Consider the following 13442-nt stretch of genomic DNA (forward strand, 5'->3'; position numbering starts at 1 on the left):
AATCCATAGCAGTACCTCCACCCACCCTACAGGAAGATTTCAAGGCTCACTAAGAGCTCCTTAGGCGAGTGGCTTCGAACCTCCAGCTTCAGGACCGAGGAGATGGAGGAACCATCGGACACCTTGTTCAATGTGTTGTCCTCCTCAGCACCAGGCCATGTGGTCTTGCGTCTCCACCAGGGGGTGGCCAATATATCGACTTTGCTTTGGTGAACCCCGGCCTCCTTGACACCTATTTCTAAAAAGGCAGAGAGAAAGTACTTTGTGCCAGCAAAGGGGCATGAATACTTATACTCTCACCCGGCACCCAACTCTCTGGTGGTGGAGTCCATAAACCACCAGGAGAGGCATGCTCAACCTGCTCCCATCCCCAAGGATAAAGATGCTAGGAGACTGGATACCTTCGGCAGGAAGGTTTATTTAACGGCCAGCTTCCAGCTCAGGGTGGCAAATCACCAAGCCCTGCTGAGCCGGTATGATTTTAACTTGGGGGGCTCCCTGCTGAAGTTTGAACCCCTTCTCCAGGAAAGGACAAGAGGGAGTTCAGAGCTTTGGTCAATGAAGGAGTGGCAGTGGTAAAAGCAGCTCTTCAAGCAGCTTCAGACGCGGCAGATACAGCAGCCCGTTCGATGGCCTCTGCCATCTCCATGCGCAGGGCCGAGGCCATCGCTTGTGGCTCTCGCTGTCGGGGCTGTCCGTGGAGTCCCAGTTCCTCATGCAGGACCTGCCCTTCGACGGGAAGGCCCTGTTTGTGGATCAGACAGATGTCAGTCTTTATGGGATGAAAGACTCCTGCACTACCCTCCAAACTCTGGACCTATATGTCCTGCCAGCGAAGGACAAACCCAGGCTACAAGCCTCGGCCCCTCCAGCTAGAGGCAGATATGAGCCTCTGCCTCAGAGGCCAAGGGAGCAGAGACGCCGGTCCCAGCACCAGTCCCACTCAGCCCCGTGACCTGGCCCCTCAAAGGGCAAGAGGCAGGGGAAGAAGCACTTTTGACTCTTTGCTGGGAGTCACCAGGCCTGTTGCCAGGGAAGCCCTCCAGTTAATAAAGGCTGTAGTTGGCAACCACTTATCTGCCTTCCAAGTGCAATGGTCCACTATAACATCAGACCAGCGGTCCTCAGCACCATTTCCAAGGGCTACATGTTGCAGTTCGCTTCGCCCCCCCCCTCCACCACCCTTCACCCCCGGAGGTCCCCAGAGATCCGGAGCACACCCTCCTTCTAAACCAGGAGGTGATATGTCTCCTCACACTGGGCGCAGTGGAGAAGGTACCTCGGGAATTCCAGGGCAAAGGGTTTTACTCCCGGTATTTCCTGATTCTGAAAGCAAAAGGCGGCCTCACGCCCATCCTCACCCTGCAGAACCTCAACAATTTATGGTCCGTTACAAGTTCTGTATGGTTTCCCTGGCTTCTATTATTCCATCCCTAGACCTAGGGGATTGGTTCACAGCCCTTGACCTCCAGGATGCGTATTTCCACATCCATATTTTTGAGGGTCACAGGCACTTCCTCCGCTTCCGGGTAGGGCAGGACCACTACCAGTTTATGGTCCTTCCCTTTGGCCTCTCCCTGGCCCCCAGGTTTTTTACGAAATGCATGGTGGTAGTGGCAGCCCACTTCAGGAGGAACGGGCTGCAAATTTTCCCATACCTGGATGACTGGCTGCTCAATGGCAAGTCCCGGTCCCAGGTGCAGGCCCAGATGAAATTTCTGCTGGTCACTTGCAAGAGTCTAGGCCTACTGGTGAACGAGGACAAGTCCACATTAGTGCCAGTTCAGCGCATACACTTCATAGGGGTGCTGTTAGACTCAGTGGTGGCCACGGCCTCTCTCCCCTGGGACAGGTTTGAGACACTCAAAAGTCTCATAGCTTCAGTCACAGCCTTCCCCGTGATGATGGCAAGGGTATGCCTTCAAATATTGGGCCACCTGGCAGCATGCACCTCTGTGGTGCAACATGCCGAACTCAGAATGAGGCCCCTCCAACTCTGGCTGGCCTCCCAATATTCCCAGGCCCAGGATGACCTCGACAATGTGGTCACATTACCTCCCACCATAGTAGCCACCCTGCAATGGCGGTCCCTCTCGAGCAACATGTTACAAAGGATTCCCTTCCCAAAGACCCCTCCCTCGCTAGACTTGGTGACAGATGCCTCGGAGCTGGGGTGGGGAGCCCATACAGGGAGCTTCCAAACCCAGGGCAGATGGTCGACCTCAGAATTGTCCCTGCACATAAACATGCATGAATAGCGTTCAACTCACACCTACAAGGAAAGACGGTCAGAGTCCTCACGGACAATACGGCTGTGATGTATTACAATCAATAGGCAAGGGGACACGCGCTCCTTGGCCTTGTGCCAGGATGCCCTGGACCTATGGGAATGCTGCATAGCCAACAATATCTCTCTGAGGGCTTTTCACCTGCCTGGCACTCGCAATACGCGAGCCGATCACCTCAGCAGGGTTTTCTCCCACCAGTAGAAGTGGTCACTCCACTGGGAGGTCGCCCAGCAGCTCTTCCTAGAGTGAGGAGCTCCTCAGGTAGATCTCTTTGCTACCGCCCAGAATCGTCTCTGCCCCCAGTTCTGCTCCAGGGCTGGGGTGGGCAGTGGGGCGATCTTGGACGCACTCCTGATTCAGTGGTCAAGTCACCTGTTCTATGCCTTTCTGCCCTTTCCCCTGATAGGCAAGGTCTTACAGAAAGTGAAGACAGAGAAGTCGAGGGTTAGCCTTATAGCCCTGGATTCGGCCCAGCAATATTGGTACGGGATCCTCCTGCAGCTTCTAGCAGCCCCCCCACGCAGTCTGCCGCTTCAGCTGGACCTCTTCTCCCAGGAGGGGGGATGCCTCCTCCATCTCAACCTGGCCACGCTTCATTTGACAGCGTGGCTGCTCCGTGGTTAGACAAGGAGGAAGGGAAGTGTTTGGAGGATGTCAGGCAAGTTCTGCTGGAAAGCAGAAAGCCGTCTGCATGATGGTCCTACCTGGTCAAATGGTATAGGTTCACTAGGTGGGCGACAGAAAGGGGTACTTCCCCATCATCTGCATCACTCCAACTCATTCACGACTACCTCCTGTCCCTTAGGACCCAGGGGCTAGCTCCCACCTTGGTCAGGGTACACTTAGCTGCCATTCCTTGAATGAGGAATGACGCCTGCACATGCTGGATGTGCGCAGGTTGCTGGCCTTCTACCTAGACCAAACCAGGCTATTCCAGAAATCCCCGCAGCTTTTTGTTGCATGAGGGGGAAAACGGTTTCTACCCAACAAATTTCCCACTGGATCACCTCGTGCTACGCACGTGTTATGACCTGGCAGGGATTCCTCAGCCGCTTATCATGAAGGCGCATTCTACAAAAGCTCAGGCCTCGTCAGTCGCCTATGTAGCTCACGTCCCCATTCAGGATATTTGTAGGGCTGCCACGTGGTCCTCTGTCCACACCTTTTCCTCGCACTACACGATCGTCTCCCAAACACGAGATGACGCTGGGTTTGGTAGGGCAGTACTCCTTCCCGGAAACCCTCAAACTCCTACCGACCTCCATCAGATATAGTTTGGAGTCACCTACTGTGGAATACACATGAGCAATCACTCAAAGAAGAAAGGACAGTTACCTGTTCCATAACTGGCATTTTTCGCAATGTGTTGCTCAGGTGTATTCCACATCCTGCCCTCCTTCCCCTCTGTTGGAGTTGTCTGGCAAGAAGGAGCTGAGGGTGGGGGGAGTGCCCACCTCCCCTTATAGTGTGAGATAGAGGCGCTACTCTAGGGGTCACAGTGGTGCTCCCCCACTATGGGTACCGCTAAGGGAAAAACTTCCGGCACCGGTGCACGTGGCAAGCACGCACACCTACTGTGGAATACACCTGAGCAACACATCTTGAAGAACGCCAGGTACAGAACAGCTAACTGTCCTTTACTAGCCATATTCTCTCCTCCCTCTCATTAAATACTAATTAGTGCTGTCTAGTGAGCCTTTCAAAATCAAGTGCTCAGTTATATTTATATTTTGTTGAACAGCTGAAATATTTTTGATAGAAATTAAATTTCTTAACCGAAAGCAAACAGGAAAACTACTTCTGTAACTTTCCTGGCCTGTAAATGTTTTGTATGTGTAAAAATTCCATTTGAAAATAGTAAAATCTAGTTACACTAATTTGATAGTGATGCTGGGTAAAAAGAGGAGGTTACTCACCTTATGCAGTAACTGACGTTCTTCGAGATGAGTGTTCCTGTGGGTGCTCCACTCTAGGTGTCGGTGCGCCCCTGCATCTTTGATCAGAGATTTCTGCAACAGTACTCGTACTGGCCACGCATGCTCAGAGCCTGACCCCCGCTCCGAGTATACTTCTAGTGAGCATGCGCGGCCAGTTCCCTCAGTTCCTTCTCTACAACGGAGGCTACCCTAACTCCGAAGTAGAGGGGAGGAGGGTGGGTAGTGGAGCACCCACAGGAAGACTCATCTAGAAGAACGTCAGTTACTGCACAAGGTGAGTAACCTCCTCTTCTTCGAGAGAGATGTCCCTGTGGCTGCTCCACTCTAGGTGACTTCGAAGCAGTGTATCTCAAGGAGGTAGGGACTTCGGATCTGGCAGGAATGCAGTAGATAATACTGCCCAGCCTAATCGAGTGTCAGAGAGAGGGCCCTGAATAAGAGCATAGTGTTTGACAAATGTGTGCTCGGAGGACCAAGTGGCTGCTCTACAAATGTTAGTTAATGGTACTTTAGGTAAGAAGGCTACAGAGGTAGATACAGATCTAGTGGAATGTGTTCTGATCAATGCTGGAGGTGTAACGTTTTTTATCTGGTAGCAGAGTCGTATGCAATCGGAGATCCAGTAGAGACAGGCATGCCTTTGGAGCACTCCGCAATGGAGACAAAGAGTCTAGGAGAGTTTCTGAAGGGTTTGGTTCTGTCCAAATAGAAGAATAAGGCCCTGCGCACATCAAGTGTGTGCACTGTGGCTTCGAAGGAGTTTGCACGTGGTTTCGGAAAGAAAGTTGGTAGATGTATTGGTTCATTGACGTGAAATGAAGCGTGAACTTTTGGAAAGAATTTTGGGTGTAGGCGTAGAGTAACTTTGTCCTTGAAGAAGAGCGTATATGGTGGATCTGCCATAAGGGCTGCTATCTTGCCTGCCCGTCTGGTGGAGGTAATTGCCACCAAAAAGGCTGTTTTCATTGAGAGGTGCAAGAGGGAGCAGGTGGCTAAGGGCTCAAAGGGTTGATGAGTTAAACAGGACAATACTAGGTGAAGATCTCATGGAGGGGTAGGTGGCTTAATGTCTGGATATAAGGTTTGGAGTCCCTTCAGGAAATGCTTGGTGATGGGATGAGCGAAGACCGAGGTATTGTCAACTGTACCATGAAAGGTTGTGACGGCAGCTAAGTGGACTCTGATGGAGCTGAAGGAAAGGCTGGATTGCTTAATGTCCAATAGATAGTCGAGTATGCAAGGAAGAGGTGCCAAGGTAGGAGACAGTTGTTTAGTTGAACACCATTTTGTGAATCGTTTCCACTTTCGGAGATAGGTGGTACGGGTGGATTGTCTTCTGCTGTGTAGAAGTACCCTCTGAACTTGGTCGGAACAGTCTAGTTCTTGTTGGGAGAACCATGCAGGTACCAGGCTTTGAGATGAAGCATGGAGAGATTGGGGTGAAGAAGCCGGCCGTGTTGCTGTGATAAAAGATTCAGGATGAGAGGCAGGGAGATCGGAGGTCGAATTGACATTCTGGTGAGGAAAGGGAACCACGGTTGTCTCGGCCATGAAGATGCGATCAAGATCACCCTGGCAAGATCTGTTTGTATCTTTATGAGGACCCTGTTGAGCAATGGTATTGGGGGAAATGCATAAGCTAAGTCCTAGTGCCATGGGATCATGAATGCGTCTCCAAGGGAGTGTTTGCCAAGTCCTGCCCTGGAGCAAAAATTGAGGCATTTCGTGTTTTTCGTGGTTGCAAAGAGATCTATGGTTGGGTGACCCCAAGTGCGAAATATGTTGTAGATGATTTCCTCATCTATCTCCCATTCGTTCTCCGAAGGGAAACGTCTGCTTAACTCATCAGCAGTGGTGTTCATCACCCCTGGGAGATAAGCAACTGATATGCGGATGTGGTTCACAAGGCACCAATTCCAGAGTTTTATGGCCTCTAAGCAAAGAGAGTGGGAACGAGCCCCTCCTTGTCTGTTTACATAGAACATGCAGGCAATGTTGTCTGTCATTATGCGTACATGCTGATTCTTGATTAGTGGAAGGAAGCAGCGGCAGGCATTCCGTATAGCTCGAAGTTCTAGAACATTTATGTGCAGGGAGGTCTCGGAATGAGACCATAGCCCGTGGACTGTTTGGTGAGAGATGTGTGCCCCCTAGCCCGTGAGGGTTGCATCGGTCGCCATTATCAGAGTTGAGGAGGTCTGGAGGAAGAGGACTCCAGAGCAGAGGTTGTAGGGGACTGTCCACCATATGAGAGAGTCTTTGACTCGGTAGGGTATGGCCAGGTGTTTGTTTAGTGAGTGCACGTTTGGTTTGTAAACCGTGGCCAGCCAAGCTTGGAAGCACCTCATGTAGAGACGTGCGTTCTGGACCACGAAGGTGCATGAGGCCATGTGCCCTAGTAGTTGGAGGCAGTCTCGGGCGGTGACCCGGGGGCTGTTGCGAAGTCTCGTAGCCAGCAGTTTTATGGTATTGAATCGGTCAGGTGGGAGAGATGCCAGTCCGGTTGTGGAGTCGAGGCTCACTCCTATAAACTCCAGGTGCTGGGTAGGACTTAATGTGGATTTGCTTTTGTTTATTTGCAGGCCCAGGGATTGGAAGCAATCGATGGTGAGTTGTGTGAAGCAGAGGGCCTCATCGAACATGGAGGCCTTCAGGAGGCAATCATTGAGGTAAGGGAATATTATGACTCCTTTTTTCCTGAGGTAGGCAGTGACTACCACTAGGAGCTTGGAGAAAACTTGAGGGGCAGTGGAAAGGCCGAATAGTAGAACTCTGTATTGGAAATGCGTTGAGCCGAGGGTAAAACGAAGAAAATGTCTGTGGGCCGGGTGGATAGTGACATGAAAGTAGGTGTCTTGTAGGTCAAGGGCTGAAAACCAATCGCCCTGCTCCAGGGCTGGAATTATGGTGGTGAGAGTAACCATCTTGAACTTTTACTTTTTGACAAATTTGTTGAGCCTCCTGAGGTCGAGGATTGGTCGCCATCCTCCAGTTTTCTTTTCTGTTAAGAAATAATGGGAGTAGAACCCTTTCCCTTTGTGGCATTTGGGCACAAGTTTGATAGCCCCCAGGTGAAGGTGATGATGTACTTCTTGCTGGAGGTGTAGCTCGTGAGAGGTGTCCCTGCAGAGGGACGGGGAGGGTGGGAGGTAAGGAGAGGAAGGGGATAGAATACCCAGTTGTGATGACCTCTAGAACCCACTTGTTGGTGATAATATTCTGCCATTGGTGCAAAAATGGCTGTAGGTGGTGTCCAAAGATAGTTGTCGGCAGTGCATACATTGAAGTTGGGACAATGTTTACAAGACCCTCGACCAAAGGTTCAAATCTGCTTATTAATTGGAGGAAGTTGGGGCATCCCAGAAGAACTGGGGCGACGCCACTGGTATCTGGATCTCTGGCGTTGGTGTTGCTGTTGTTGATCCTGAGATCTTGGGAAATGCTGAGTATATGGGGGGTAGCGTGGACAGTGGTAAGGTTGATATCTGTACTGTTGCCTTCTGGTTGTAGGGGTTTAGATGCCTAAGGATAAAAGAGTTGCCCTTGAGTCCTTCACTGAGTGGAGCACCTCATTCGTGGTGGAAGCAAAGAGTTTATCACCATCAAAAGGGACATCCTCTATGGTGCTCTGAACCTCACGAGGAAAGAGGGAAGAGGAGAGCCATGAACCTCGGCGCATGACCACCGCCGTAGTGGTGGATCTTGCTGCGGTATTGGCTGCATCCAGAGCTGCTTGAAGAGCCGTGCGTGATATGATTTGGCCCTCGGAAACTAAAGCTGTAAACTGTTGTTTCTTCTGGTCTGGAATGTGTTCAATAAAGTCCATGAACTTGTTATAGTTTCTATGGTTGTACTTTGCCAGAATTGTGGTATAATTGGCAATTCAAAATTGTAAGGTTGAAGAGGCATACACTCTGCGACCCAGCAGGTCTAAGCGTTTGCCTTCCTTGTTGGCTGGGGTATGGCGGAAATACTGTTGTTTGTTCCCTTGATTGGCTGCGTCCACTACCAGTGAGTTTGGCGCAGGACGTGAGAAAAGGAATTCAGAGCCCTTAGAGGGAATGAAGTATTTACGGTCTGCTTGTTTGCAGGTAGGCTGGCTTGTGGCTAGAGCCTGCCAGATGGACTTAGCAGGTTCCAGAAGGGCTGCATTGATTGGTAACGCCAGTCTGGATGAAGAAGAGAGTTGCAGGATGTCCATTAACTCATGTTGTTGGTCCAGTACTTCCTCTAGATTGATTCTAAGCTCGCTGGCAACCCTTTTAAAGAGATCCTGGAATTTCGAAAAATCGTCTGAGGACGGTAGAGGGGAGGAAAGTAAAGCTTCTTCAGGCATTACTTCAGTTGGTACTTCAGTTAGTACTGGGTCAGAAGCAGGAGTTAATTGATCCTGAGAATGGGAGGGTGCCAAGTGAGTCATATCATTTGGACATTCGCGTCTCGTCGAATTGGAATAGCGGGTGTGCTGCCGAGGGAAAGGTGCCCAGGGGGCCCAATACTGCCATGGTGATGGAAAAGGCATAGGTGGTGCCATCCAGGGGTTAACGCACCAGGAGGCAGGGTCTCGAGGATAGTCTGAGAGAACTTTTCTGTGCCCGTGGGTGACAGGACTCCGAGGATGGAATTCTGATTGCATTGAAACATCACCCTGTAGTTCAGACTCCTCCTCACTGGAGGAAGGCTGTTCGGACCCTGAATCATTCGTAAGGGAGAAGCAGTCTTTAAGGAAGGGCAATTGCAGCGTAGGTGACACTAAGAGGTCACTTGACTGGGTAAACGGCAGCACTGAGGCAGCTGAAGGTGAAGGCTGATAGAATTGCTGTGAGGGAACCAAGGCTTGCACCGGAGTTCTTAAACTTGGCTCCGTGCCAAGTAGTGCTGTTAATGCCGGTGCTGTGCTATTAATAGCAGGCTGCGGTGCCTCAGGGGGGTCCTGAAATGTCGGCACCGGATAGGTGCCATAATCAAGGCAGGCAACTGAAAGCCTGTCGCCTCGGCACCAGAGCTTCACGCTGCCGCCGAAAGCACAGGTGGGTTTAACGCAGTGCCGGAGGAGCCCGGCTCGTCGAAAGTCCTCAGGCGGGGGAGCACCGGTAAGGAGACTGTGGATCTGACCAGAGAAGGTTTGTGTCTAAGGGCTTCCTTTGAATTTGACAGAAAGTGCCCTCGTTTTGCTGCTTTCTTCTGCTTTTTAGAAGTGGGAGAGCTGTGTCGGTGAGTGGAGGCAGAGTCCGCGCCAGGGTCTGAGGTGGACCCTAGGGATTTTTGAAGTAGAATAAGTTTAAGTTTTACTCTCTGTCCTTTCTCGCTCTGGAGCTTAGTTTAGTGCAGTGAGCACATTTTTGGGGAATATGGGTCTCCCCCAAACATTTTATGCACTGTGAATGTCCATTGGAGAGAGGGATAGCGTCCTTACAGGAGAAGCAGCGCTTAAAGCCTGTGAAGCCAGGCATATCTGAAGCGGCTGAGAGAACAATTTTTTTTTTTAACAGTAGAAAAAGGGTAACACTAACTAACAACTAACTAACAAGAAACCGTCTAACTACAAGTTATTTCAAGATGAGGAAAGAAATTCTTTAAGGAGTCTGCTGAGCTCCGTCTCAAGCCGGGGACGGTAGAGAAGGAACTGAGGGAACCAGCCGCGCGTGCTCACTAGAGGTATACTCAGAGCGGGGGCCAAGCTCTGAGCATGCGTGGCCAGTACGAGTACTGCTGCAGAAATCTCCTCTCTGACAATGCAACAACCTGAAAGTTGGTATAAAGTGAGCTGAGCTCACAGTTATGGGAAAAGTAATACCTTTTAGGTGAAAGAGACAAAAGTTGGTCCAATAAAAGATATTACCTCACCCACCTTGTCTCTCTAATATCCTGGGATCAACATAGCTATGACAATGCAAAATTACGGAAAATACATTTTGAAAGGGTTTTTACACTTTTTCTAGAACATTCTCTATTTACTGTTGAGTAGAGATGGGGTAGTTTTACTAAAATAGTATATTACAGAAAACAAGATAAAGGTGTAGGATTAACTACAAGGAGGCTTGCACAATGTATTTTTATATCAGTTTTTGTTATGAAGTAGGGGGCAAATGTGCTGCTTTGTATTTCATGCCTTTGTTTGCACTGAGCATGTATTTAAAGTCCTGTGCTTTCCTTGTTTTTTGTTTTGTTTTGTTTTGTTCATTGCAGGGCTGACTGAAATCCCAATGGGAAAAAGACATGATCCAAGAAATCTGCTGTGCCTAGTTACAGCTCCGTGTAGCAGGGAGGAGATGCTTTTTACAATTTCCTGGTTCTCAGGGTAGATATGCACTGATGCCAAATAGTGTAATCCTTGGGGTGTGTTCTAACCTATGCCACCTGGCAACAATCCCTAAGGGACCATACAAAAGGTGGGGATAGCTGAAGTGTACTGAGCTCTGCCCTGCTCCCCAGTGTGGCTTCTATGTTGGGACTGGATGGAGGATGTGGCAGAGGAGCTAGGTACATGAGCTGACAGTTCTTCCACAATAGGAAAACTTGTAGCTAGCCTGATGGGGCTATTTCCCTAAAAGGGACAGGATGGAACACACCAGAACATCTGGCCCAAATAGGTATGTGAGAGCTATTTTGGGGATGTCAGAACAAACAATTCTTATCTGAGGGAAAGGGAAGGAAGGGACATATAACAGCTAGTCAACAACCTCAAACCTGAATTGCAAAACGAAACACCTTTCTGATCAGATAAGCTAGGCCACATGATGGCAGATTACATGCCCATTGTATTGTCCTCTTCTGCTGCTGATCCTCTTTTGTTTCCACTCATAGACTCTAGGACTGGAAGGGATATCGAAAGGTCATCGAGTCCAGTCCCCTGCCCTCACGGCAGGACCAAATACTGTCTAGACCATCCCTAATGGACATTTATCTAACCTACTCTTAAATATCTCCAGAGATGGAGATTCCACAACTTCCCTAGGCAATCTATTCCAGTGTTTAACTACCCTGACAGTTAGGAACTTTTTCCTAATGTCCAACCTAAATCTCCCTTGCTGCAGTTTAAGCCCATTGCTTCTTGTTCTATCATTGGAGGCTAAGGTGAACAAGTTTTCTCCCTCCTCCTGATGACACCCTTTTAGATACCTGAAAACTGCTATCATGTCCCCTCTCAGTCTTCTCTTTTCCAAACTAAACAAACCCAATTCTTTCAGCCTTCCGTCATAGGTCATGTTCTCAAGACCTTTAATCATTCTTGTTGCTCTTCTCTGGACCCTCTCCAATTTCTCCACATCTTTCTTGAAATGCGGTGCCCAGAGCTGGACACAATACTCCAGTTGAGGCCTAACCAGCGCAGAGTAAAGCGTAAGAATGACTTCTCGTGTCTTGTTTACAACACACCTCTTAATGCATCCCAGAATCACGTTTGCTTTTTTTGCAACAGTATCACACTGTTGACTCATATTAAGCTCGTGGTCCACTATGACCCCTAGATCTCTTTCTGCCATACTCCTTCCTAGACAGTCTCTTCCCATTCTGTATGTGTGAAACTGATTGTTCCTTCCTAAGTGGAGCACTTTGCATTTATCTTTATTGAACTTCATCCTGTTTACCTCAGACCATTTCTCCAATTTGTCCAGATCATTTTGAATTTTGACCCTGTCCTCCAAAGCAGTTGCAATCCCTCCCAGTTTGGTATCGTCCGCAAACTTAATAAGTGTACTTTCTATGCCAACATCTAAATCATTGATGAAGATATTGAACAGAGCCAGTCCCAAAACAGACCCCCGCGGAACCCCACTTGTTATACCTTTCCAGCAGGATTGGGAGCCATTAATAACTACTCTCTGAGTACGGTTATCCAGCCAGTTATGCACCCACCTTATAGTAGCCCCATCTAAATTGTACTTTCCTAGTTTATCTATAAGAATATCATGCGAGACTGTATCAAATGCCTTACTAAAGTCTAGGTATATCACATCCACCGCTTCTCCCTTATCCACAAGGCTCGTTATCCTATCAAAGAATGCTATCAGATTAGTTTGACACTCAAATGAGCAAAAACTGGGATTTTCACCACCATTCACATTTACTAACAATTTACTAATATTTCACAGAAATTTTACCCCCAATTGCTAGAGATCTAAATTATGGGGCAGAAGTTGCCAAGTAGAGTGCTATGAGCTTCTAGGTACAGAGGATATGGATGCTTCAGGTAGTCCAATTTCTCCTTGAACACTGACATCCCCAGTGAGACCAGCAACTTCAGTAATTATTTCTATACCTTCTATTTGCTGTGGCCAGCACTTCCGTAATTCCAAAACAGATTATGGAAAGAATATCTGCCACTAAGTTTCAGTGAAATGGCAACACTGTATTGTTTCTAGTAACACAAATATTGAACAAGGGGGACATATTTTCAAATGCTCTCAAAAAGAACAGTGAATGCTCTGCAAGTTTCTTCTGTCTAGAACTATGCACTTCAATCTGACCTTGTGTAAAACTTGGTTTCTTTTGAGTGGAAAATAATCTTTTTTTAAGGCTGAATTGTGTGGTGTTTTTACAACTGACCAAAACACACTTTTCTCTGTGGGATGATCTGCGCTAAATTTAAACCATAAGCCTCAGGACACAGAACCACTGTGCCACCTACCACTTACTTAAAATTATCTGAAAACATAATTTAAACCATTTAATGATATTGTGCAGAATTATCAAATTTTATAACTAAAAAACACAAGGGCATAAACATCTATTATATACTTGCCTCAAATCTTTGAAATGTTGTCATACGAAATTCTCCTTTAATCCACGAAAGCAGTAATGAAGAAGAAGAATTTTGAATGAAAACACCAAACAAGTGTTTCTTACATATAAGACAAACCTTCGTCTAAGAGGTGTACACACATCATGATACGTATAACTCTTGTTTCTGCTGTTGTGGATATTTTCCTTCCCATGAGCAATCTCAGACTTGGTTCTTCCTAGCATACCCACTGAATAACCCACCCATTTTGGCCACTGTATTTTCCAAGTATGATTCTTATCCTCTTTCCTACAAATGTAGATTTCTTTCTCAAATCAGAGATGCTAACTGAAGATAAGCAGCTGATGCCTCACATTTTTGCGCTCTAGACAGATGGAATTCATTCACTAAGACCAATGGAAATCTACACTATGGATTTAATTGTTCTGCACAGAAATTCCCCGATCTCCATTGTTTATATCTGGTAAAAGCAAG

The 13442-nt window shown here is 48.1% G+C and overlaps 2 protein-coding genes across 14 annotated transcripts in view; one reads left to right on the forward strand and one right to left on the reverse strand.

The window, feature by feature from the left end:
• The window catches only part of CASD1 (CAS1 domain containing 1), a 509685-nt gene that overhangs the window by 78051 nt on the left and 418192 nt on the right, over nt 1-13442 (forward strand). Inside the window, exon 20 of one of the 3 annotated variants that reach the window (XR_007772765.1) lies at nt 6808-6888. The exons of the other annotated variants lie outside the window; for them this stretch is intronic. The gene's annotated coding sequence lies outside the window, so the exon portion shown is untranslated. Of the gene's footprint in view, nt 1-6807; nt 6889-13442 lie in introns of those variants that run through there. 3 annotated transcript variants of the gene reach the window in all.
• Nucleotides 1-13442, reverse strand: part of SGCE (sarcoglycan epsilon) — a 71169-nt gene that overhangs the window by 6013 nt on the left and 51714 nt on the right. For 7 of the 11 annotated variants that reach the window (XM_050941727.1, XM_050941725.1, XM_050941722.1 and 4 more), the window contains one exon: nt 12969-13003. The exons of 2 other annotated variants lie outside the window; for them this stretch is intronic. In XM_050941727.1, coding sequence (XP_050797684.1) covers nt 12969-13003 — 35 coding nt within the window. Of the gene's footprint in view, nt 1-1658; nt 1746-12968; nt 13004-13442 lie in introns of all 11 variants that reach the window. 2 more of the 11 variants (XR_007772767.1, XR_007772768.1) reach the window with 1 other exon arrangement.

Source organism: Gopherus flavomarginatus, chromosome 2 (assembly GCF_025201925.1).
Source record: "Gopherus flavomarginatus isolate rGopFla2 chromosome 2, rGopFla2.mat.asm, whole genome shotgun sequence".
NCBI lineage: Eukaryota > Metazoa > Chordata > Testudines > Testudinidae > Gopherus > Gopherus flavomarginatus.